Below are 27,531 nucleotides of genomic sequence, written 5' to 3'. Positions count from 1 at the left end.
AAAGAGAAATAATGCTGAAACATGAAAACTATTTTTTCTTTATTTAAAAAAATTAAAATACTAGTGGATAAAATAAAGCTATCAACTAAATACATCTATCACTTCTACTTTAACCATCATGATAGCTTTAATGCACCCAGACAACAGAGGGGGTAGGTTTGTAAAAAAAAAAATGAAAAACTTTTTGTGCTGAACCAAGAAAAATATAATCCCTGCCAGTTGATGCAGTTAAAAAAAAAAAACCAACATCCCATCACCAGTTAGTCAATATCTGAACAAAGTTTCAAGAATTTATTTGTGAGAAATCTACGATAAACGCATTGGCATTTATCTGTGAGAAAGCTGTGATTAACACATTGGCAATATATTAAAAAATAATGTTCATCAATGCTAATTTTGTGCGTATATCTTCTAAATAAATAACATTGCCAAATTTGTTTTTTAAACCGAAACTATTTGTCCAATTCAAATGTGCTGTTTTATTGTGCAAGATATTTATGTGACCAGACCAAAATATGTGAAGACATACAACAGAAAAAATTAGAACACAGTGAATGTACTTTTATGAATTTTCATGAATTCACTACTTATACACATAGAAAATACACTTTTAAAAGGATCATTTGAATCCTATGTCTGATCAGTCGTCTATGGTTAAACTATAAATACAGTAGATAAATGTCGACTGCATGAATTTAGTCAAACAATAGCCACTGCTCTTCATGTCCTGCAGCCATTTATAAAGAAAGAAAAGGAAAAATAAAATGCCACACCACAAAAACTGAAAGACAACGCAAGGCTCCAAGCTGACAAACAAAACGACTATTCACAAACAGCTTTTTTTTTTAAAAAAAGGTCAACTTTTGAGAAAATGAGTGTAAATAAAAAAACACAACCAAAAACAATGAAACAACATCTGATAAGTCTAAAAGACCTGCTGGCTGCAGGGTGATTTAGAGCGGAATGGCAGCCAAAGTTTCGCTCGAGAATGGAACAGCACCTGAAGATAAGCAGTGTCAAACTAAAAAACAATGTTCCAATATATTCAAATATTGGGCGCGGATTTTCCAAAGTTTATAGGCAACAAAGTCTGATATAAAAAAAATGTTTCATTAAATGAATTTTTTTGTTTACTTTTCCAAAAGAAAGGATGTTTAATTGATGTTTATAAGCAGTAGTCATATTTTTTTTCAGTATACAGATTTCCTCATTTTTAAAAACCTCACAAATGAAAACTAAATATTTAAGGACTGACTACAAGTTGTAATAGGAAAGTTTAACATTCTACACACAGAAGATAAAAAGATTGAAAAAAATTGGTAGTGAAAAAATAAAGGAAACAAACTATAATAAATGGAAAAGCTATAAATACGACAAGGAGAAGGATAAATAAAATTAAGCAGAATAATTATTAGATGTAGATGTAGAGGTAAGTAAAATGCTGAGATCGGAGGTTTTATTACCTTGAGGATGATTTTGTATTTTAGTTCATTCGGTGAAGGCATCATCGCAGCATCTTTTTGAAGTGGTTCTACTAGAAGTTTATCTAGAACAAAATAAGAATTTTTTTAAACGCTAAGTTTATACTGTGGAAACACCTAATGCAACTTAAATTTCAAACAAAATTTAACAACTTTTAAATATATATCGCTTCTATCTTTAATGTTATATAAACAATAAATACAGAAATAAATAAAAGTTTAACAAGTAAGCTATAGGCCCACTTGTTTATAGAAATATACTTTTAATAAACAAAGAAAAACCACTCACCACCAAATGTTTCTCTAAATGCAATTGCCATATTTCTCTGTTGACTCAAGTTACAGTGGTTCTCAATAGAAAGTATAAGAGGGTACCTACAGTAAAAAAATTGTAAACATTTACTTAGTTATTAAGATTAACAAAAAATTCTTTCACGTATTTGTATTAAATGAACATCCATGCATTGTACTAGATTATAATTTTAAAACTTCATATACATGTCACAGAAATCAGAACTTTAAAAATTAATCAAAAGTATGTAAAACAAAAACTCACTCTGAAGTTACCCATGCATGTTCATTGATGGTTTTGAGCACATCTAAGAACTTAATCTTTGATGTAAGTGTGTGACCATGGTAGATGTTAGGGTAGCCATCTGGGCCATCCCAACAATCCACTGCGAAAAAAATAGTTTTAGAAATAGACAAGCCATTTTACATACAATTATAAGTACACCATATCTTGAGGGGAAGGGGGGGGGGGGGAGTTTAAACTTTCATAACAATTAGATATTTTACTAAAATATTCTACATATAACATACCATTTTTTAAACAATTTTGATGTTTTATAAGGTATTTTCTACTTCAAAAAAAAACATCCACATAAAATTTTAAGAACACTTATAGGTTGAAAATTATAAATTTTGAAAATTTAGTGAATAAAAAATTTTATTTCAGAAGCAAAAAGGTCACATTTTTTAATTTAATTAAATTACTACACAACAGATGCAACTAAGTAGACCTACACTCTAGGCATCTGCATCCCATTCTCAGAGCTCTGGCATACGCCTCAGGTGAGGAGCTGCTGTACAGTTGGTCACCTGTGAGGTAGCTACGGACAACAAAATTACCTGTGTTACTAGTGTTGGACTTACAGGTTAGGCTCAAAACAGAGATACTAGTAACATGTTAGGGTGAAAAAAGAAGTAACTAACTTTGTTGGATATTTGGAATCAACATAACTTATAAAATACCCAATATAAAACTAACACTAGTCTTACTATTGTGATAAATTAACTTTAGAGAGAGAGAGTGGTTTCTGCTTCTAGATTAACAGCAAATTTACCTTTAAAAATTAATTCTACACAAGATTTTTAAAGTATAATGTATCATGTCTCAACTACCTTTTCCCACATAAAAGTGGAAACAAGTTTTTTTTACCCATCACTGTGTTAGGGTTATTTTTCACCTCATTGCAAATTTTCCTTTTTCATCAGACATTAACAACTAGTTTATCAGATTTTATGGGCTAAGGTTAAGAACATTCAAGAGATTGATAGTCTCTGAAGATATCTGAAGTCTGTTTTTATTTAAGACTGTCTAAAATAAGTTCAGAGCTAGGCACTGATTTTTAAGAATATTCTTATTGAATAATTTTGATTAATGATAATGCTTTAAGAACACACCACAATAGATGTGTACATAAATTAATAAACAATTAAAAATAACCAAAAGATAAAATCGCATATATAATACACCATTCCACTTGGTTTCGTTTTTACCTCAAAATAGCCAAATTATAAACAATTCAAGACAGCAGTGGTGGTTGACATTTATGAGATGCTACACTTCTCACCTATTTATGAGATGATATACTTCTCACCTATTTATGAGATGCTATATTTCTCACTATACTATTTGATATATTTATACTTACGTATTATGTGAAGAGGCTATCCAATACGAGGTCAAAGGTTGATTCATGTCCTGAGTGATGGCCTCATACTTTGAATCAAACAAGGGATTATGCTGGGAGAACAGGAACTCTTCAAACTAGAGAAACAGAAATATGAAATATTATTAGTACAAATAATAATAGGTAAGAAAAGCTTTTGAATCTTGGAACATTAATTGAAAAAGATTTTTAAGAAATTTAGAACTCTAACAATAAAGTAAAAAAATATAAATCTATGTATATAACTTTCATTTATGTTGAGTATTCAAATTTTAAGTGATCACAAATTTGCAGTAAGTATGCGTATTTGAGTAAACAATAAATTTTTTAAAAGTCTTATTACTTTTAGAACAGTATTGTTGAATAAACTTAAAAATGGAAAATTGAATTTTATTGTCTAGCTGTATCTACATTCATGTAATGGGAACAATCAATAACAATACTTTTGCCCTATGTTCTAGCTTTTTCAATAGATGGGTAAGGCTTATTAATGAATACTGGATAATATAATTTATAAATTTATAATAAAATTTAATTTTGTCAAAATCACTATCACAGACAAAGATTAAAATTGATAACCAAATTATTGAGGACAATAAATGATACACATCTAAAAAAAATTATAAATTTTAGAAAAATTATAAAGTTCCACAAAGCTACAATGATAGATTGCTTAAATTAGACAAAGCTAAAATGATAGAATATATAAATTACACAAAGCTAAAATGATAGATTGTTCAAATTAGACAAAGCTAAAATGATAGAACATAAGTGAAACTACTGAGGACAACAAATGTTGCACACCTCCTGCTGAGTGAAGAACAACCCTCCTGCTGCTCTCACTTGGTCATCCAGGAACTCTAGCATCAGTCGCCTGACGTAGCCTAACTCTGAGGCCCTCACTTCCTACAAAAGTACGGCATTACGGCATTAAACTGTTTACTGGTAATATTAAGTGTCATGGTGAATTGTTTGCAAGTAAAAAAACATCAAAATAAAAATAATTAATTAACTTATTATCATTTTTCATCTTAATTCAAGTATTTACTTCATATGCCATAGAGAACAGATGATGTTGGCTATTTTGCCAAATTTTTTGATAATTGAAAAAAAGTAAATTAAAAAGAATTAATTAATGATGACTGAGAGTGAAAAAAATTTTTTTTTAATTAAACTTTTATTTCTATATTAAATTTATTTTAATATATTTGCATTAATAAAACAATATGTTGAAAAATAAATTTTTAGCAGTATTGAAAAAAAAACTTAGAAAACTAACCTTTTGATCTTCTAATAAAAATTGTTGAAAACTATCAATTTTCATCCTCCTGTAAAGAATAAAAACAAACGTTAATAGCAAAATTAAGGAAACAAAATACCCATTCTTAGAGAATGTTCAGTGATAATAATTCTCAAAAGTGATACACAAATAACCCCTTCACAAGAAACTATATATTCTTAAGAGTTATTTTTTCTTTACTTACTTTTCATCTCCAACTACTTCAAAATACTTGCTGAGGTTATCATCTATCATCTGAGGATAGCACGAACAAGAGATCAATTTTTATCTTTCTAAGTTGATAACTGAGTTAAATAAATGTTTCACAATGATAAATAAGTATGTTTTACATTTTTCTATTCAAGAAACTTTTGTTTATATAGTCAATATTGATAATTAAAAAAGATGATAAAAGACCATAAAAGTTAGTCCTATAAGAAACATGCCATATCATATATATAAAGCTTTTAAGTACAGTTTATTTATAATGTGATAATTAATAAATTGTAAATAAAATTGACTATATAAACAAAAGTTTCTTGAATAGAAAAATGTGATAATTAATAAATAAGATAAATTTGGCCCAAGCTAAGACTTACTGATGATACATGAATCAATTTATGATATAGTGCAGCAAACTGCTCATAGTTTATCTCCCCTCTGCCATCAGTGTCAAACTCCTGAAATAAATAAATATAAGAAATACAAATTAAATTTATTGAACAGCTGGACAGAAAAAAAAACGCTTTGTGAAGCTACCAGCTGTAAGAAATAGCTTAGTAACGCTATTAGATCAACTACATTTAACCATTTTAAGAATCCTACCAGCTCTATCTTTCTATTACTTCTTTCTTTGTTCATAATGTTAAAAGGGATTTCCTCCAATATAATTAATTAAATCTACTACATTTAACCATTTTAAGCATCCTATGTTTCTATTACTTCTTCGTTCACTATGTTAGAAGGGATTTCCTCCAATATAATTAAGTATTATGTGTCAACTTGTTATGTGTCTTACAGGCAGTTGACGAATTTCAGCTTGCTTTTGTTTCTGGATTTGCTTCCGTAGCCTTTGTCCAACCAAAAACAAGGCAGCAGTTCATTCTAACAACATTTAAGTGAAATGAGTTAGATGAAAGACTTACCTGAAAGCGTTCTCTGAGTTTATTAGTGGACATCTTGAAGTTAATTCGAGGCAACCAAGCTTTTAAATTTTTTAGTGTCACTCTACACAAAAAGACGAAAGTAAAATCTTTAGCATTTCATTTCTGCACTATTTTAGTATCTAAACAGTACATACGTTTATTAACAAAACTCAAGCTTTAAATTTTTTTTAACTTACACATAGGATCCAATTTTTTCCATGAGGTAGAATTCTTTACGCAACCATCTAGAAAACAAAACACATACATTCAATGTGTTGTACATACAATGTAACAAGTAGACAAAGATAAAATAATAGAAATAATAGATGATCTTTAAAACTTTAATTCCATATTTTAAACTTTACTAAAAAAAAAATGCTAAAAACTTAAAATTGAACAGGCTTTTTAAAACTTAATAAATTAATGTTCTCAATTAAGTGCTAAAATTACTATGTATGTTTGTATTCTTCTAGATTATCTCCTATTAGAAATAATAAGTAGAAGAGGGTCAACTGTTTAATATTCTACTCAGCGTGTCTGTTCTTTCAATTAATCATCTCTAATTAATTTGAAGCATGGTACCCCAAAGTAAGGTATATTTACTTGTACTATAGACCACAAGCTTAGGATACTTCTAGAATACAACTATTTTGTTCCTTTAAATTTTGAAAACATTTGTTTTTAAGTATGCTGATAATAGATTAAAATTTGCATCTGAATTCTTTTTGTAAAATAATAATGGTATTATTTTGAAGTATATTTAAAGCTAAGTTTATGTATCTTGTAAAATAACAAACTAAAGGCTTTAAAACACTTAGAAAAAGCAATGTCACAAAAACAATAAAATATACAGTTACCTCTCCAGCTGTAACTGGTGGCAAGCTTCCTTTGTTTCTCGTACAAGATATTCCAGTCCTTTTCTCCAGTAGTTGAATTCATCATAATCATTGGCTAGATTAATTTATCATAAGATTTTTAACACACTTGTTTTGTTGTTTTTTAATTACATTTAGTTGTCCAATAATTATTACAAAAATTTTCAGCAATAGTAAAAACAATTAAGGTTTAATTTAAGTTTACTAAACATGATATTCTCAAACCATAACATAAAGTTTCTTGTTAAATATTAAGAAAAAGACCAAAACAATACTAACCCACAACAGATAGAGATTTAAGTTTGAAGTCATTGCCATAAAACACAATAAAACTAATACGCGAGTCAGCTTTCTTTGCTTCATCTGGCCATTTTTCAAAGTCCTTGGAGTTTTTACCACATCGTATCTCTTTAACATCACGAAGGTTGGCTGAAAAAATCATTCATAAATAGAAAATTGAGTAAACTTCAAATCTTTCTTGAATAAATTAACAGCACATATATAAAATATATAATTTTTTTAATATAAATATATAAAAAATATATAAACATTTTTTAACTATTTAAAAAGGAAATGAAACAAACTTTACCTATCCCTTCTGGGCGACTAGTTTGGCCTTTAACCCACATCAGCTGCCTGCTTTCCAGTTTTATTTTTAAAGTTCTCCTCTCTGGCCGCTTTCGATAGAAGAAAATTGACGTAACGAGTCCCATTTCCAACAGCCTCATCACCTCCACTATGTCTGGGGTTAGAGGTCCCCCATTCACTAGTGGAGAAGCCATCTTGTTTAGTGTCTTTTTTTATACCTTGCCTGGAGACTCTATAATGACATAATTTATAATTATTGGGTGGATAGAATTTACAATTATATTCTATGAAAAAAAGGCCTTAATTAATGGATAAATTAGGCCTACTAATTTATATATAAATTATGCATGATGAGATGACTCTGGCCACAGACAAAGAATAGGAGAAAGTAAAGATGCACAGCAATAAGTGACATAATTCATGCAAATGTTAATCTATTTAGTACTGAAAAGATTTAATTTCCTGAATATATCTTCTACAAATATTTTAACTTAGTTCAACACAATACAATGTACAGTAGAAAGAACTGAACGATAAATAAATAAATAAAACCAAAGTAAGGCAATTTTAAAATTAATTTCACTTATAATTAACTTAGATTGAACTCCAAACTATGTTTGTTTTTTAATTTACCTTTCCAGCAAACTATGATACAAAACAGTCTCCTATAGGCTTAAACATCCATCCAGTATGTCTTCAAATGATACATAGAAGCCAGACTTAATCTGTTTATAAAAGAAACATAGGCCTAGACAAAAGATACAAAGATTCCTCCAACCACACAAATGTGCAGTAATAAATAAATAATTAGAAATAGCTAAAAATCCAACACCAGCATCAATAGTTATGCAACTACAACTGGTTTGAAAATAAATTTACTAAATTTGTTTGGTCTATATTCAGTATTTGATGTTTAAAACGATAATGTTAGTCAGAAAAAAAAAAACTAGACCTATTTTTATTTAGGTTCTCGAAGTGAAGCATTTCAAAAAAAAAATGTTGACACTTTTAATTTTTTCGTCCAAACTCATTTTAATTTATCTAAAGTAACCTAGGGCCTGGCCTGATTACTAATTAGTAAATAAGGCTGAGCACTACAGTAGGCCCCAAGACTAATAGGCCTAAAAATAATAATAATAATAGGCCTAATAATAATAATAATAGGAGCCTAAAATAGGGAGTTAGGTAGGGCATATAGTATTTTATATGGTAAAAATAAGCCCTATAGAAGGCCTCTTTATAATAAATAAATAGGCCTAGGCCTAGTATGTAGCCTACTAATACTATATATAGATCTAAAATAAATTGACGACATGATTATTTAAAAATGAAATAATAAATAGTAATTTAATTAGTATTAATAAATAATAAATAGTAGGGCCTATAGGCAGGACAGTGTAGTGTATGAGTATGACAATGTAAATTACAATGTACAAGAGCAGTGGCGTAGCGAAGTCGGGTGTCACCCGGTGCGGCACTTAATGGTGTCACACCCCCCCCCCCCAGAGGCGTTGCGACCCTTCCCGGGGACAAACTTTCAAGTTTTTGATTTGCACCCCCCTCCTCAAACTTTCAATTTGCACCCCCCCTCAAGTTTTTGATTTGCACCCCCCTCAAGTTTTTCTCTATATATTTTGCTATTTTTTGCCTTGGTGTCACCCCCCCCCCCCAAATGGTATCACCCGGTGCGGTCCGCACCCCCCCCCCCCCGCACCCCCCTGTACAAGAGTACTCTACTCCAGTTGAGTGATTTACATAGTACTAACTAATGTCTAAATCAAGAATTTATTTAATGTACTAAAACTAGACTCTACATCTAGATCTAATCTACTTGTCAACTTGAAGGCAAGACAACAACCAAATTTGTCTTACCTGTCCTTTGCCATGAGAGTAGTCACTGAGTGAGTAGTCAGGAATAATCATCTATTTCTTATTCTATTTATATGTTCAACATAAACATACATAACTGACTGTATTGTAAGATTGTATGCTAATTTGGCTAATAAACCTACAAAAACAAAGATTGAAAACAAATTAAAATTTACATTCATTTACGACAAGTATACAAATCACACAAAAAAACTATCACTCCACCACAATCCAATCCAGTCAGTCACAAATCCAAACTATGAAACTAAAATTTTAATGTATTGTAATGTTTTATACAGTAAGTTATGGTTTAATAAATTCTCATCAGGTAAAATGTTTTGTAACCCGCTAACTGAAAGATAATAATTTATCGATTAGACCTATTGTATAAAAATAAATGAAAGAGTTAATCTAAAATATATTAACATGCAATTAAGTCAGCGATAAAATCCCCAACACTTGTCAACATGAAAATATTCTCTTCCGGGTAGCATCAAAGGGAAACAACCGAAACTAAAAATAACCCAAAATATCCACACTAGGTAGATCTAGGCCCAGGCCTAAAAGATATTAACATTTTTGGTTAAAATATTTATAATACAATATTACCCTCGTACGACACACATTTTAAATTGTCTTAACATTTAATTTTTAAAACTTAATAGATTCGAATATTATTCATTCATTAAGTTGCTCTAGTGAGTTCTACTAGAGCCGACTACGATACCACCATAGGCCTAACTACATTCTAAATCTAAGGGTTAGCATGCAGTTGTTTGTTGGGGTGGGATGGAGGGGGCGGGGGGTGGGGGGGGGGGGGGGATAATGAGTTCATTATGAACATTACTAAGTAATCTATTGCGTTATTTTAATATTTATTCGTGCATGCGGTGTTGTTTTTTTTTTTAAAGATATTAGGCCCCTAACTACTAGATCTAGTAATAGGATTATCACGCAGATTGATCTATATTAAAAGTTTTTTTGGGGGAAAAAATTGGCTATTATGCTGTAAATATCATTTTTATCAATCAGCTACATTATGGGGGATCGAGCAGCGCTACATGTCATAGACCTTACGTTGAAGGGGTGTGGGTTGGTAAGTGGTTTATCGTTTTGCTTTAGGATTTGTTACAATAGGGTAGGCATATGGAGTGTGTGGTATCGATTTCTCACACTTATTTTTTAAATCTTTGTTTTGCTAAATTTCTACTGTTGAGCGTGGTTGATTGAATAGTCTGACCCTACTGGCTTATTCGTGGCTCTAGGTCTATACTTTCTTTTTAACACAATAAAAGTTGTTTTTAATGTAGATTTAACAAGATATTTAGTTTATAATTATTTCATTTTCATGATTGATAAATACGAATTCGAGATCAAACCCTTTTTGTAAACATACATATTACATAATACAGTATGTCGTGGTTTATCATAGTTTATGTGGCGGGTTGCTAGAAAGAAGTGTTACCTCTGTGGCAGTCAGAGTTTCTTCCAGGCATCTCTTCGTGGGGGGGGGGGGGGGGGGGGGCTGAGCCCTCCTATCCCCCCTCGGAAGTGAGTCCACCGCCCCCCCCCCCCCCTCCGAACGAAATGGGATTTATATAGAGAATATATACTTTTAAGAGTGTCCGCCCCCTCCCCCGAAAATTTCAAGTACCCCCCCCCCCCCCTGGAAGAAACACTGGTGGCAGTCTATGGGTAGAATCTATATAGAATCGATATGCGGGGTAGTGGAAGGCCCATGAGTATGTGGAAATAATATAGAGATCTATATTAATATAGGCTAACTGTTCTACGGACATGTTTAAAATATGCCCAACTATTCGTCCTGTACTACAATACTATATCTTATTTTTATTTTTATCTAAGATATCTTTTTTTTCTTATGCACTTACATGGTAAAATATGCAACTGTAATATTTTTCACTCACTGGACCGAAATATTTATCAAAATTTTATTTGCTCTGTGATAGACGCAAAGCTGATACTGTATACTACATTTAAAACAGCGTTTAAAATAATAATTATTATTAATTAAAAGACACTAGATAAAAATAATTTTCCTAATAAAAGCTAAAGGGAGACAAGAAGTGAATCTTAAATCAATATTTTTTATTTGAGTAGCAGTTCTTGATAACATTATGACGTCATTGTTTTAGAATCTAGTATTTTCAAGACATAAACACAAAACAGTGGGAGTGGGTGAAACGCTTTTACTTGGAGATCTAAATACTTTACTCATTACTCAGTTTACTGATTACTCACTGTAAGCCCAAACATTTTCTTTTGTGTTATAGATCTATATCTTTTAACTAGATCAATAGACGTATAGAAATAGATATTTCAGATAGATCTAGATCTAAATCTAGAACAAGATCCTAGTCAGCCAGTCAGGTCCTAGAAATTCTAGAATCTAGTTAGTGCCTAGTGCAGGAAAACATTCATTCTCTGTGGTGACTGTCAGTGTCTCCTCTACTCTACTCTTTTGACTCTTACTAGATCTAGATCTAGAAACTAGATATATCTTTATCTTTAATTACTTTAATTAGCTAGGCCAATGCCGCTGCCGAGAAAATCGGACAAATCGGCTTTTCCCTACCCCCTGCATGTTTAACTCTGTTTTTTGCATGCTTTTATTGTGTTTATATTAACATGTTATACATCATTCTGTTCGTAATTGAATAACCTTTTTAACTGTATTAGTTTGATTTCTGTATTATTTCAGACGTTGAAGAAATCGCCGATTAAATCACATTTTTTACCCTCCGCGGCGACGTGCCGATTAGGGGGGAGGCTTTTTCACCTTTTTAAAAGGGGGGTGTTACTTGGAGTCTATAGACTCTTTGAGTTTTCGTACTACAACAGTGAAACTTTGTAGAAGAATAGATTAAATGTACACATGTAACGCTCAGGGTTCTTGGTTAAAATATGTTAAATACTTTCTGAGATATCAGACTGCAAAGTTAAACTAAGTTATTTGAGCTATTTATGGACCGATTTTTTAAATTTGAACCTTGAGCTGTATTCCTGAAATCTCGACGTTTATTAATATGTATCATATGTCCTATAAGGCCCTATAATAAGGACGTCTATAGACTTTGAAGTGGACCGAAAATATAAACATGACGCGCCAACCGCTGTCCGACTGAACCGCTCGGCCGTGCTTCGAATCGCCGTCTTTAAACTGATAATGCGTTACAAAATTTGTATACACATATCGAGTTTACGTACTACAACAGTTAAATTTGGCAGACGAATACATTAAATGTAGACGTATAACGCTCAGGGTTCGTGGTCAAAATAAGTTAAATACTTTTGGAGATATCGGACCGCAAAGTTGAACCAAGTTTCCCGGTCTATTATTGGACATATTTTACAATTGAACCCTGAGCTGTATTCCCGAAATCTCGACGTTTATTTAAATGTATAACATGTATTATAGCACCTCGTAATAAAGCCGTCCATACATTTTAAAACCGAATGAAAATAAAAATTAATGTGTCGGCCGCCGTCCGACTGAATGAGCAGATAGATTCTAGTATGTGATTGATTGCATGGCAACTGACACTATGAAATATGCTGGGGATTTTTCTAAATGTAGATCTATACCAATGTCTTTTATTATGGGCAACATGTTTACCAATGCTGGCTCAAAAGTTAAGTTTCCCTTTCAAACCTGACGGCCTATAGGGCAATTGAAGTAGAGTTCACTTGTTTCTGTGACCTCGACATATGAAGAGATAGTGTGGTCAGCACTATGCCCAGCCGCCTTTACTTTCCCTAACATGAGTTAGGTACCCATCAGAGTTGGGTGGACTCAGGGAGGATCTACCGACTTGAACCCGGATTTGAACTCGAGACTTAAGCCGCATTAGCAGTCCAGCTCTCTACTGCTAGACCACTCTGTCCCCATGCTGGCTCAAGCTCAATTTAAAAAGTATTAGTCTGTCTCTCACCTTTACTTGGTCTCATTTGTTTTACTGCTTTTCTATCATCATTAGTTCTAGTGTACATATAAAGTGTTTGTGTACATTGTGGTTTAATATTTAGTTTTGTTTGCCTTATTGTTTTTTTTAGATGGGTGACATAGTAAAGAGTGGCTATATTAAAAGATACAGCAGTAAGTATTTCAGCATATTTAGATTATAGGCTACATATCACAACATACAAATGCAATTAAATAGAAGTGAGTGTCATTTCAAAACTGGACCACCTTTTATTTATTTATAGTTATTTTTTCAAAATTTGTGCTGTCTAAGAAATGATTGTATCATAGTATAACTTCCAATAAAGAAAAAGTGTTTATAGGATGATTTACTTGACTAGACTTTATCCCTATATCCCCTGAGGAGCAAAGTGCTCCAAAGGGCTACAGTTGCACCTCTTCACTGGACTCTGTTTTGGGTAGCTTACTTGTAAGCCCTGTAGCCCTTGCTTCTCCTTGACAGTCTCCATGATTGTTTAGGCTGGTCTGCTATTCTTTTCCTCTGGGCTTTCCAGTCCAACACACGTCTCGCAATGTTGACATCTTCTCTTCTCAGGGCACATTTATGGGAGATACTTTTAACACTCCCTTAGTATAGTTTGGGCTACATTTTTGTCTCTAAAAGCAGTATAAACCTTATATATACAAAGATTATATATAGTTAGTGTATCTACTTTGTAGTTAAGGAACCATTTTTCAATGTTTTCAGAGAGTTTTTTAAGTGGTGGCTGGAACAATTCCTTTCTTCAGTTACATAGAGACTCGACATTAAATGTTTACAAGAAACAGGGTGAATCTAAATGTCAAGGCTCTATATATATGAAGGTTTGTTTAGTCAATTTTCTAAAACTTTTAAAGAAATAGTACAGAGATAAGACTCAAACTGCGTAATCAATTTTAATTTTAGATGATAAATTTTGATTAGAGGAGAAATTATATTTTTAATTTGAAAAAAGTTCTTTCAATTTTTGTGTGTCTTTTCCAGTTAAATAAGTGTTTTAAAATATTAAATTTCAACATTTTGGAGTATTGTATTTATTTTCTAAATATGTTTTGCTAGGATGTTTGCAAATACTTTGCATATGGGGAGTTCACATCTGGTATGCCTGATAGGCCTGACCTTCCACCTGGCGGCTCCTATGATTGCATTATGGGTATCCCACAGAAACCCAGCAGCAAAGCTAAAATACACTGGTTTCTTTTTTCTACCACAAAAGAGTTACAGTGAGTTTCTTGTTTTATAACACACAGCTTGTAAATTGTATTTTCATAATAAATTTGTAATAAATTTTATTCCATTGTGTTTTCATTTTAAATAATATGAAAATTATCTGTAAAAGAAAAGTTTCAAATAAAATTTAAGAATTATAAATATTTGTATCTCTCAAAATACATGTTCTTATTTATACTAACAAAATGTTAATAATGTTAAATGTTTTTTTTTTTTAGATTAATTTTTTTCAAATTATGAATACCTTGCTTAATATGTTTATTTTACTTCCAGTGATTGGATGAATGCCATTTGCAGTGTTGTAAGTAGAAATTTACTTCTTAATGATCTGAAAAATTCTTGACATGAGAATCTAGTCTATAATAATAGTTTCGCTGTCTGTCAAGAACGCTCTGTCTGACAAGAACGCTCTAGAGAAAACACAAGCAAAATAAAAACATGCACAGTAATTCGAAAAACGAAATATGACGTCGACACATTTAGCGTAGAGTAGAACATAATCTCAAACCAGAGAGTGCACACAGTAATATGACGTCATTGATTATCGCGTAAACATTGAAAAAAAGGAAATGTTGTCTAATCTAAATGGTTTGCGTGAAGAGTTTCTTGCATACAATTCTTCGGGTAGGGGCGAAGCCCCACCCCCCGCGTAAGAACGTCTGAGCCCCCCCCCCCCCTCCCCAACTCAAAAGAAATTTCCTCATCGATACTCTATAATAAAATTACAGCCTAATTAATGTGTCTAATCTAAAAAGTGGTTTTCTTGCAATGGGAAGGTAGACATGTTTTTTTTTTTGGGGGGGTTGGGGGGTGGAGGGGTGGGGGGGGGGGTGGTGTGTAGGGGTGGGGGGTGGTGTGTGGGGGGGTGGGTTGGTTTCAGTGTTTCTTTCAGACTTTTTCCTCCCCGGAGAGGGGTGGGGGTACTTGAAATTTTCGGGGGCGGGGGTAGAATATTCTGGGAGGGGGCGGACACTGGAAAAAGTATATAATTATATTTCGTTGAATGGGACGGTAGACATGTTTTTTTTGGGGGGGGGGGGGGTGGGGGGTGGGGGGGGGGCGGTGTGTGGAGGGGGTGGTGTGTGGGGGTGAGGGGTGGGGGTGGTGTGTGGGGGTGGGGGGGTGGGGTGGGGGTGGTGTGTGGGGGGTGGGTTGGTTTTAGTTTAGAGAAAAGAGACAGCACTATCAGCCTAGCGCCCGTTGTACCCTTCCTCAACGGGCCATTTATCTAGTATTATATATTGTTGTAAACTTTTTAACTCACAGTTGATTTTTTTTCAACATTATTTTTATCTTATCTAACAGCTACCTCCACCGCCCCAAAAGGACCCCAGTGCACATGCACAACACCCCCCTCAACAGTCCCCACAACATCATGTGAGTCCCAGCCATGCCCCCAGCTATACCTCAGCTAGCCACCCTCCCAGCTACACTTCAGCTAGCCACCCTCCCAGCTACACTTCAGCTAGCCACCCACCAGCCGGTTACGCCCCACCTCCTCAGGGCCCCATGCTAGGCTTTGAGAATCTCACAGGTATGTTGATTTGTTTCACAATGTCTGTCATATATGTCACAACAATCGGTACAGTTGCCTGAAAGGCTTCTGTTAGCAGTTTATGTCTATGGGATGATTGTCCAACTCCAATCTTATACTCATATTGCCAGCCTCTAGACATTGTTATTTCCACCTTTTGCGCCCCCCCCCCCCCCCCCACCCTACCAGGCATTGCAACACCTGGTTTAGGTGTCAAGGGATGACCTAATGACCTACAATCATGAGACCAGATACCACTTGTTCACTGCTAAGTCTCATCATCCCTCGTACTACAATTTTCAATTTAAAACAAACGAGCCGACCCGCTGCGTATCATACGCCGTTATTTAGTTGTGTTTTTTTTTCTACTTTTCAGTAATTTATAATTTGTGAATTTGACAGTACCAACGCTGCCACTGAAAATATTTGCTTAAAAACACTAAACCCCCCTCCACCCCCCACGTGAAAGCAGCCTCCTTTTAATTACCTCCTCTAAGTTTAAAATCGTTTCAAACTAAATTATCTGCCCCTAATAGCCGTCACCAAACCCGTCTCTATGATTGTAAAATGTAAACAGCGTGACCACAGTGTCATAGCGTAGATATAAAGAATTAGACGACTAGTAGAGGTTACAAAGGACGGTGCGAACTTGACTGTAGACGATTTGGTGCGAGAGTATTGTGCGCATGTTGAATACAATATTTGTGGCGCGAATGTGACGTGAGTATGACACGAAAATGTACCAATGACGTAGACCGTGGCAGTAACGGGAGTTGGGGGTTAGTAATGGTAGGAGACGGAGGTATTCTTTGATATTGTGCAAATAAGTGTGTATTAATAAAGTTAGTGTTCTTTTCATAAACGAAGTGGTTGACGTTTGTTAATTAGTGTCTGCGGAACATAAGAGTGATTCCCATCCTACTCACAAGTATAATAGTTGTCGTATGAATAGTAGCAGATCAGAATATAGAGAAGATATAATTATATAATATATATGAAACCCCCCATCACATATTGGTGGAGCACAAGTGGTCCTTAATTCCGCAAGTGGTGTTTTAAAAAAGGATTCGAGTGAAAAGTTGTGAAGTTTGAAGCGGATTCGTGTTGAGCAGAGGGCTACTTGATCATCGCAGGGAAGCAAGATAAGTACCTTCCTCTGATTTTTTTTTAAGTAACCGGGATTGTTTGGATCCTGTGCTGGTTATTCAGCAGTTTTTCTTCTTCGTGTTTGTTTTATGTCTTTATAGATCTAGTCTTGTTATTCTTAAATTGGCTGAGGCTTCCTAATTATAGGACACACTGAGTGTAGGCCTGCTATTTAAGAGGTACACATTTATAGTTAGCTGTATCACGTAATGTTCGCATTATCGTGTTTATCGTGCTGCTCCCAGCATTTTTTTTTCTCTTTATAACCTGTCACGTGTTCCGTACTGTGGTAGGATTAGAGTAAGCTACATCTATCTTACTCTCGCCCATTTATGTGTTTCGTCCTTTTCAGTTAATGTTATTTTGTTACTCTTTTTTTTTCCCCACACATCACCTTTATTACACCACACTAAGACATGCCTCCATTTAACGAACTTCTAACTATAACTAAGCCCGAGTTAGGCTTAGAGTATACCATTGGAGACTCGTCGCTGAAGAAAAGCAAATATGGAAAGCAAGACAAAGTTGTCGATGAAGATAAATTATTTGAGTTAGTCCAGTTAAGACTTTTAGAGGATGCAGAACAGGAAAGACAATGTCAAGTGGCGTTAGCTCACTATAGAGTTCAGCTAGAGGCCAAACGAGAAGAAGAATCCGTTGAAGCTAAAGCTAAATTAGATGAGAAATCAGAAGACTACAAAAAACGTGAAGCAGAAGTTGAATTTATGTTTGCCAAGGCTCGGCAAGAAAGAGAAAGAGAATCCGAACTTCGTAGAGCCAAGATGGAAAAACAATTTGAACTTTATAAAGCCGAGATTGAAAAACAAACTGAACTTGAACTAAGCGAAATGAGACTACAAGTAGAAATAAGGCGAAAAGAAGTAGAAGAAGAACTACGTCAATATAAATTAAAGTTAGAGAATCGATCACAGCAACCTAAACATGAGTCAACGCTACAACAAAAAGCAGAGCTACCTAGATCTACTTATGAATATTACTACGATTCAGATGACTCATACAGTGAAACAGAGAGCAAGCCTACTACAAAAATTAATACGCCACACTCAGTTCAAGAAGATACCACAACAGACCACAACATGCAGATGAACTATTGTCGACAAAAGAACTATCACAATATCAGATGTTATTACTGCAATAGATCAGGTCACAAAAAGTTTAATTGTAAGAAACTATATGATGATAGACTCCAGCGGAATATACAGCAGAATAGACGTCAATACCAGAGACCAATTTATAGATCAGCATACATGACATCTTTTAGTGAAGCCAGCAACAGGAAAGACACATTTACAGCCAAGATTAACAACAGATTTGCACGAGCCATAAGGGACACACGATGCTCAACAATAGCTGTTAGAAGCTACTTTGTTAGACGACATCAATACACAGGCAGAACACAACATGTCCAGAGTTCACGAGGCATAACATATGTTTGGCCAACAGCTATAATCCAGATTAGCACGCCATCAGCAACAAGAACAGTAGAGGCAGTTGTTTTTAGATATGGTCCACACGATCTGATCCTAGGCAACATCAGAGGTGTCAAACAATTTCAAGTTGAGAATGACATGAACCATACAACACAAGTAAGAAGCGAGCAGGCCGACACACAAAGTTCTATCGAAACGGTAAACAGAACGATGTACGATCTACAGAAAAGGAGTGATAATTTGGTGATAGACATGAACACAGTTACTGAAGAGTTGTCTAAAAAAATCACAGAAATCGGCTCAGTTGTTCTCAGTTTGAGAAAACAGAATGATAAACTTAATGACAGATTGCTCAGATTGGAGAAAAAACTCAACAATGAAAATGAAGAATATGTCCTAAACAATGCAATTGGTGAGACAGCTTACTACTATTCCTGGTCAGCACTTAATCAGATAATGTCAGGAGCACAAGAAACTACAGAGCCTAAAGAAATGACCTGCACACGAGTACAAGACAGACGACGGACCTGTTCAACCCTAACCTTAACCTAGCACCCCATGTGCTTTACCCCGTGACGGATAGAACTTGGACCACGCACACCCCCTTACGAACGGCTTTGAACAACGACTACACAAGGATTAATAAGTAAAGTAAATTCAAGTTATCGAACAGCTAAATGTATGGTATGAATCTAAGTCGTCGTAAATATCGACGTGAGGCAATTTTTCAATTCTGATGGTGCAGAAGGAAGTCGTTGTCATAACATGGTATAATGAGAGCTGCTCCATTATAGCCATAAGGTGAAGAATATGTTAGTTGCTATTGGAGGATGAATAATTATGGCTATGTACAGTCACAGGCAGAGAGCTGCTCCTGCACTACAGATATGTGACACGCAATACAACACACATGTCTTTTCTTTGTGTGTAGTAGATCTCTTTCTATTTTAATGCTAGTCGTGTGTAGTTAATGATTTAGTAATGTAGTTGGTATTTTGTTGATAATTATAATAATGTAGTTACTATTTTTATTATGTAGTGTGTCGTGGACAAATAACCAGCATATCAAAATTTGGTGGGTTTTCTTTAAAAGAGGAAGGTTATTTGTCCGACGGGCACAAAAACGCTTAGCTGGCATATGTTTAAGACGACATGTCCGCTCATATTTTCTCAGAATCTGACGTCATCTTCGTGAATGCTACGCACTGATGCCCAGCTTAAATGAATGCAGCGGTCAAACGAGCAGTACATCATGAACGTGAACATATGAAACACATCGTCAAGGACACGTCCGCAGGATCACGTCAAGTAACACATCTAGAGGAACCAAATCAATGTGAGATGGGTCATCCTAACCAGATTACTGAAGCCTTACGCATGGTCGCGGTCAATTTCCGACCAAGTCGTAACGGCAAGAAGGGCCACCATAACCAACTAACAAAAGCCTTACGCACGGTCGCGGTCAATTTTCGATCAAGTCGTAACGGCAACTTCAGCTTATAAATATTTGTTTTTCGGTCACAGTGTTGCCAAGTTTTGTGTTTATAAAGCTCAAGGGAACATTTAGACGTCAAGTATAACAGGGAAAACTGTCTATACATATGATAAACGTTTGTGGAACTGTCTCTACCGAAGATAAAGATTCATTGAGTGACGTATATTTTGTAAATTTGTCTACACAGATGATAAACTTTGTGGAACTGTCTCTAGCGAAGATAAAGATTCATTGAGTGACGTATATTTTGTAAATTTGTCTACACAGATGATAAACTTTTGTGGAACAGTCTTTACCGAAGATAAAGAATAAATTGACTGACGTTTATTTTGTAAATTTTTCAATACAGATGATAAAGTTCTCTACTGGCAGTTCAAGATGCGGCATGACATTGTTGTCGTTTGTTTTTTTGAAAATGTGAATGCTGGAATTGTTGCTATTGAAATGTTAATGTAATTCAGTCATTGATGACGCTATGACTATGTATTTATACGATGATTGACTAAGAAGACAGAAAAAAAAAACTAATAGTATTAGTTTTTTTAATTGTAGGGGGGGAGGAGATGTCATAGCGTAGATATAAAGAATTAGACAACTAGTAGAGGTTACAAAGGACGGTGCGAACTTGACTGTAGACGATTTGGTGCGAGAGTATTGTGCGCATGTTGAATACAATATTTGTGGCGCGAATGTGACGTGAGCATGACACGAAAATGTACCAATGACGTAGACCGCGGCAGTAACGGGAGTTGGGGGTTAGTAATGGTAGGAGACGGAGGTATTCTTTGATATTGTGCAAATAAGTGTGTATTAATAAAGTTAGTGTTCTTTTCATAAACGAAGTGGTTGACGTTTGTTAATTAGTGTCTGCGGAACATAAGAGTGATTCCCATCCTACTCACAAGTATAATAGTTGTCGTATGAATAGTAGCAGATCAGAATATAGAGAAGATATAATTATATAATATATATGAAACCCCCCATCACACACAGCTCACCAGACAATGTGGGGTGGGGGTGGTAGTAATAGTGATAGAGAGAAAGAGACGGGAACTGCAAGGAGGCGCTTGCAGCTTGTTTTCTAACGGCTCCCAGAAGAGAATTATATATATAGATAAGAGTATTTTCTTGTCTTATTATTGTTTGAAATGGAATAATAGTGGCTGATTCATTATTTTTAACATAACATGCAAAAAATACTTGTCAATTAACACTTCAGTCAAGCAGCAATTTTTAGTGATCATGAACGAGAAGTAAAGTTTAAACTATCTAGTTACCACTAGTGTTATGCTCCATTTTTTGACTAGTCCATGTTTTCTATTTGGTATATTTAGTTTTAAAATTGATTCTCTGCTTCAATTTTCAAAAACAAGAAATTATTCATCATATTATTTTTTGAAACAGTGGGTGGCCCTGCACCACCATATCCCCCAGCACCAGGAGGGCCACAGTACAGACCCCCTTCCCCCCTACCCCAAGCTCATCAGTACCCCCAGCCTCAGTACTACCCCCCTCCCCCTCAAGGCGCATACAGCCAACCTGCACCCCAGGGTAAGTTGATTCTTTTGTGATACTTAAGTTGTCTAATTTTGAAAACTGAAGACAATTGATAGACAAAAATAATATACTGTGTTTAATTAAAATTTGAATCTCCTAATATAGAGTAAAAGCAGTTTAAAATAATTAAAGAAGTGTGCATTTATAAAAATATTTTAATAGTTGCATGGTAAATTTAAGCAGTTAAAAATAATTTAAGAAGTGGGCATTTTAAAAAATATTTTAATAGTTACATGGTAAGTAACATTAAGATAAAGAATTACTGTAGGAGTTCTAAATTAATCTTCATGGTAATTAAAATATAGTTCCATTTCAAATGTATGATTGTGTTTTTAGGTTACTACCCACAACAAAGCTATCATCCTGCCCCCAATCCAGGTAATTATGTTTGCTTAACATTTTTCAATTGCACTAGTAAACACGCATAAACAAATTCAACTAAGAGAAGACACTTTTTTTTTAGCTTATTTAAACCTACAATGTTTGGTAACACGTTATTGTGTTAGAGGTATTTAGATGAAATTTTTCTGTTTGAAGTTGTCTTGAAATTCAAAGCTGTTTCTCTACCAGGTTATCCCCAGCAACAGTATTACCAACCAGCCCCAGGTAATTGTTTATAATTAATGCCCCTGATTGCAACATTTAGAACTGATACATTTTTTAAAGATGGGTGTTTTAATTTTTTTTTTTTTGCTATCTATTATTTTAATAAATTATATTAAAATGGAGGTTCAGTATTTTTCATATTTAAAAAGCTATTTTTAAACACAGTGATTTTAATTTGCAATATTTTCCCCACTAGAATAAGTTATTTAATCCTTATTTCAATTGGTTGTATTTTTTTTTTACTTTTTCTAAATTCTAGTTTATGGGGGTGCATACGCTCCAGCACCTCAGCATTATGTTGTACAAGGTAGTAGATGTTTCTCTGTTGTTGTTTTTGTTGTTAGAGTTAGCTTATTTTTTTACATTTTATTTTTATTTCCAAAACATAAGAGCATTTAGATTAGTGTGTTAAAATTGAAAGGGCATATTTTATCTGGGACCATATTTGGCCATTGCTATAAAGTGCTACAGCCAAATGTGAACTTGTTGCTTGGAGATTTCCAAACTTTCTACACAGCAATTTGTATAGAGAGTTTGTCATTGAGACTTGGAAATGAAGAAGCTGGTTTTAGCCAGTTTAATTTGCTTAAAAAAGGGAATCTACATTTATAAATCTGAAGAAATTCTGCTAGGAAACAGTGATTTCAATGTGTTAATTTAGATGTATGGGATTGTATGGTCAGGTGGTAGAGCACTCAACTGCTCACCCAAATACCTTGGGTTTGGATTTAAGCTCAAGCCCATAGGATGTCCATGTGTCCATACACCTATAATAGGTACCTGACACACATTGGAGAAAGTGTATACGGCTGAGCATAAGACTGACCACACTATCTCTTAATATGCAGAGGTCACTGAAATAGGTGGATTCTAAATCACCTGCTCTATTTATTGAAATTATATCTTTAGATGTATTAAAACATTGTATTAATATTAAATGCCATGAATATTGTTTACTTAAATCTATTTAATAAGATGTTCATTTCATGTATTAGCTGAAAAACAAAGAAACGTAGACTTTAACTAAACATTCTATTTATTATTTCATTATGTTTTTCTATTACATTATGGGCTATGTTGTTCTGTTGTAGGTCACCCACACCAAACGTACAGCTACCAACAGCCTGTTGTCTACCAACAGCACCACAAGAAGGGAGGAATTCTGGGAAGCAATACTGGCAAGATGGTTGCAGGTTACTCTTACTTTTTTTTGTTGTTGCTGTTTTACACTATGCATTTTTAGCTTATTTTCATCCCTGCAGCCACTCATCATCACAAACACACACAAAAACAGAGTTCCAACCCTTTCAGACCCCATTCCCCTCCCCATCTCCATAAATCTAACCTTTTGTCATTTTTAAAAAAAATTCACATTCTTAATTCCTCACCCCTGAATATCATTTATGGATTGGTACTTGTACTTAACAGCCTCAGGTTTAGCTCATTTCATTCTGTCACTAATGATTTTTGTACATTAATTGCACTGCATCTTTCAGGTCTAGCTGGAGGGGCACTTCTGGGATACGGTGCCTCCCGTATGATGGGCGGAGGCTGGGGGCTGGGAAGGTGGGGCAGCTGGAGCTCCCTCAGCTCATTTGGTAGTTTTGGAAGCTGCGGAAGCTTTGGCAGTTTTGGAAGCTTTGATTAAAATGGAGAGAAGATTGGTAGTTTTGGAAGCTTCGATTAAGATGGAGAGAAGTGTAAACAAAATAACTTGCCTGTTTGTGATGTGAAGATTGTGGCCCTGGCTACTTCTGTGCCAGATAAGTTAAAATCCATTCTTTTAGCTAAAAAGCCATTAGGCTAGTGCAATTTTTACTGTAGCAACTACTTACGTGTTTAATCCTATTGGATTCATTTATTCATGCGTGTACCACCTTTTTTTAAAACAGAAAATGAAAACATTTTCAAGTTTCAGAACTTTTTAATTAGTGTAAAAATTGAATTACAACAGTTCTCTTAGCCCAGAATTGTTATCCACTGTCTGCTGGGATTATTTCTTCCCTTGATTTTTTTTTAAATGCATCTGCAAACAGACTAATCTTTTTCAGAGTTTATATAAAAGTATATATAAAATAATAATTGTAAATGAATTCCCTACATAATCATAGTAATGATAAGTAGGGATTTATTTATTAAAGAAAGAAATTTTACTAATTTTAGATAAGAAAAAATAATGAACAGATTCATATTTGTGGGGGGAAAAAAACACTTCTTCTGAAAAAGCTAATAATAATTTTTAAAAATCAATTTTTTGTTTAAAGAAATAAATAAATTTTAGTCCAATTTTTAACTCAAAGTGTGGATTAAATTAGTTTTTATATTTAGATGCAGCTGCTAAATGTGGCTTAATGAGAAACAATTAAAATCTGCCATTAAACTTTAAATTATCAGAATATTTTAAAAATATTCCTAAAATGTAGGCATTTCAAAGTGTACATATTCAGGATTCAATAAAAAAATGTATTTTATAAATGTTATTATTATTGTGATATTAATGTCAATAAAGATAAATATTGATCTGATATTAACAGAGTTTTATTAGTAAAACACTTCACAGCTATTATTGTTTTAGTTAAAAGAGTGATATAGATATTAAGGGAAAAAATGTCTCTAAATTCAACTAATTAGAAATTAGATGTCTTTTTATCAAGAAAGCAGCTGTTCTAGTGTTGAAACATCTATTTACAATGTATTTTGCTGTATCTATACTTTGTATTTTTAAAAACATTAGTCTTGTGTCACACAGGTGTTTTTGAAGTTGTAATTTTTTTTATTTTATAAGAAAACAAAAGACCACTAGATCTGATTTTTTTATGTACAAATCTGACTTTTAAAATCATGGTTAATTGTTTCATATCTGCCCGAAACTTATAATTTATATTTTTAATGTTTATCCTCTGCATCCTTTGCTAGTGATTATATATGGATATTTGTTTCATACAATGATACATACCTGAAACTCTTGGTAGCTGGAAAATCAAAATTGATCACAAGAGGGTCAATATGAAGAAACATGAAGAATTTACAATATTTTTGTAGATGTGTTCAGTACTGATATTTAAAATTGTTGATAACAACCAGATGTGTATTATTTTTTTAAATCTATAAAATAGTTGGTTTGATGTGCAAAGATTATCATTCTATACATGTTCTTATTGAAAGTGATTTTCAATAAGTGATTCATGGGGATGTATGTCTGTTTTAGGAGTTTTATCTTTGTCACAACAAAGCAGTTCTATCCATAGTGATAGCAAATTTTTTTTAAATTTTAAGGAACAATATTTTAACCCTCTTGGGACAATGCCGATTTTATAGCCAAAAAGATGAGCGCCGATCTATCGGCCGGGTGTCAGCCGTGATAGTAGATGCCACATTATTGGCTTTCTAATATCATATCAGCCAACCAGACTGCTTCTTACTATTTTAGTTCAATATGGCGGCTTCCATGGAAAGATTGCCTCATTAAATACAAAAATTTGTTCATCTCCATTTTTTTATGCTAGTAATAACTTTTTTTTTTGCTATTTAGCCAACAAAAAAAAATATAGCCCTACTCAAATATGTATTTATTGTACTAAGCCTTATTTACTCATGTTAACCGTGTCTAGTGGATTAAGAAATGGCTGATTAAAAAATACTCAAATTAACACAAAATAAATAAAATAATGAATATTATCTCTAGTGACTTAAAACTACCTTTTTAAAAGATTTACTAATTTTAAGTTTAAAATGTTGATAGAAGAGACACGATTGTCATCAGTAGTATTAAAGTTTTTCTAATTCATTTTGTTTTAACTAGGTTTGATTTAATAATATGCCAAAGTGTAATATAAGTTATATATATCCTAGCTGTGACTTTTGTATGTTGGTCTACAGGTTTTCAATAAATGCTAAACACCACTTCACTCTGTTTTAAACAACTTTAATATATCATCTTCTATTCCTTTCACTCTATTTTCTTTTTGTTTAATCTTTTTTTTTATTCACCATATGTTCAGTATTTTTGGAATTCTAATTCAGTTTTCAACTAGTTCCTGTATTGCTTATACTCTTTACCACTGTCATTGCCAGTTTATTGTTTGGTACTCCAGTAGCGTAGCGAGGGGTGGGTATGTCCCCGGGCGCCGACCTAAGGGGGCGCCAAAATGGGTTGGAAAAATAAATTGAAAGGTTGAGGGGGGTGCAAATCAAAATCTTGAGGGGGGTTCAAATCGAAAAGTTTGTCCCTGGGCGCTGGGAAGGGTCTCTACGCCTCTGTGGTACTCTCAAGATGTCCTAGACTTCATAGTTCTCTAATTTTTACTTGATAAAATCTGGCCAGGTTAGCTTTCTTTTTGAGGTGTTTACAGTGAGTGTTTACTGTATTGTACTACTATTTCATTGTTACTCTTTACTGTCTATGTACAAAGTTTTTTTTTTAAATCTTAATTTAAACAAGAAATCTTCTTCTTAGTTACTCTTTACTGTCTATGTACAAAGTTTTTTTTTTAAATCTTAATTTAAACAAGAAATCTTCTTCTTCTTCGTTCTTAATTTTTAGTGTTGGAAGGGAACGAGCCTTATCTGCCAGTTTTTTTTTTTTAATCTTAATTTAAACAAGAAATGAAAAGCTTTAATTTTTAAAGACTCTATTTAGTCAATTTTAGTAGTGAACATTTGATGTCACATGAGAAATTCCTTTAAAAGATGTGTTGGATTGTCTATTAAGTATTTTTTAAAATATTAATAATTATGCTGAACTCTACAGTTGTGGCATATATCATTTTAAGTAAAAAAGAGAACAAAAAGATTAATTTTAAAAAATAGAAATTTACTTTAAAAAGAAGTATTTTTGAAATTGTTTAACATCATCTTGACCTGTGTTTACTTAGTTATGAACCGTGTTCGCCTTATTTTATTTTTATTTATTGAAAGCATAATGTTGTTCTTTAACTCAGTTTTATTTTATCAGAATCTCATAATTAAATACTTAACTTTGATTGATGCAAGTGTTTTTTTTTAATTATCTGAATTTACTTCATCTTCATCCTGTACAAAGATCAATTATATTTGTACATTTTGCACCCCTAGTCTTTTATATTGCAATATTTAATGAGTGTTGTACATTTTCTTAAAATAAAGGATTGCTTTTTTTTTTAAATCTCTTTCCTTATTTGGCATGTCTACTATATAATATTCAAATACATAAACATTTTCATCCATGATTTTCTCACAACTCACTGTCTTTCCACACCTATCATAGAACCATCACAAACATTTTGCTCTAAAAACCACCATCACAAATTTTCTAATACTACCTCCACCACCAATTTTATACAATTACTATCACACCAC

The 27,531-nt window shown here is 33.5% G+C and overlaps 2 protein-coding genes across 4 annotated transcripts in view; one reads left to right on the top strand and one right to left on the bottom strand.

The window, feature by feature from the left end:
• Positions 1-9,664, bottom strand: part of LOC131952509 (1-phosphatidylinositol 4,5-bisphosphate phosphodiesterase gamma-1) — a 33,215-nt gene extending 23,551 nt beyond the window's left edge. Inside the window, exons 1-17 of the mRNA XM_059315200.1 lie at positions 9,619-9,664; positions 9,196-9,331; positions 7,957-8,048; positions 7,325-7,555; positions 7,015-7,164; positions 6,718-6,811; positions 6,058-6,105; positions 5,861-5,942; positions 5,315-5,395; positions 4,921-4,970; positions 4,716-4,764; positions 4,241-4,342; positions 3,419-3,534; positions 2,508-2,593; positions 2,038-2,158; positions 1,771-1,856; positions 1,464-1,546 (exon numbers count right to left, since the gene is read on the bottom strand). Coding sequence (XP_059171183.1) covers positions 1,464-1,546; positions 1,771-1,856; positions 2,038-2,158; positions 2,508-2,593; positions 3,419-3,534; positions 4,241-4,342; positions 4,716-4,764; positions 4,921-4,970; positions 5,315-5,395; positions 5,861-5,942; positions 6,058-6,105; positions 6,718-6,811; positions 7,015-7,164; positions 7,325-7,517 — 1,341 coding nt within the window. The 5' untranslated portion in view covers positions 7,518-7,555; positions 7,957-8,048; positions 9,196-9,331; positions 9,619-9,664. The remainder of the gene's footprint in view (positions 1-1,463; positions 1,547-1,770; positions 1,857-2,037; positions 2,159-2,507; positions 2,594-3,418; positions 3,535-4,240; positions 4,343-4,715; positions 4,765-4,920; positions 4,971-5,314; positions 5,396-5,860; positions 5,943-6,057; positions 6,106-6,717; positions 6,812-7,014; positions 7,165-7,324; positions 7,556-7,956; positions 8,049-9,195; positions 9,332-9,618) is intronic.
• Positions 9,665-11,356: 1,692 nt separating this feature from the next.
• On the top strand, positions 11,357-27,330 carry LOC131952473 (uncharacterized). Of its 3 annotated transcripts, XM_059315152.1 has the most exons (12): positions 11,357-11,455; positions 13,267-13,309; positions 13,884-13,999; positions 14,235-14,398; positions 14,679-14,706; positions 15,711-15,939; positions 21,436-21,582; positions 21,925-21,966; positions 22,159-22,194; positions 22,454-22,501; positions 23,286-23,387; positions 23,691-27,330. In XM_059315152.1, exons 2-12 carry the CDS (start codon positions 13,267-13,269, stop codon positions 23,840-23,842), a joined length of 1,107 nt encoding a protein of 368 aa, XP_059171135.1. In that variant the 5' UTR covers positions 11,357-11,455; the 3' UTR covers positions 23,843-27,330. The 3 variants fall into 3 exon arrangements, with proteins under 3 accessions (XP_059171135.1, XP_059171137.1, XP_059171138.1); XM_059315154.1 differs by lacking the exon at positions 22,454-22,501; XM_059315155.1 differs by lacking the exons at positions 22,159-22,194; positions 22,454-22,501.
• The last annotated feature ends 201 nt before the right edge of the window (positions 27,331-27,531 follow it).

This window comes from Physella acuta, unplaced genomic scaffold (assembly GCF_028476545.2).
Source record: "Physella acuta isolate Inbredline_101_S28 unplaced genomic scaffold, ASM2847654v3 ptg000875l, whole genome shotgun sequence".
Classification (NCBI taxonomy): domain Eukaryota; kingdom Metazoa; phylum Mollusca; class Gastropoda; family Physidae; genus Physella; species Physella acuta.
Note: the sequence above shows the minus strand (reverse complement) of the source record. Positions and strands in the feature narration are given on the sequence as shown.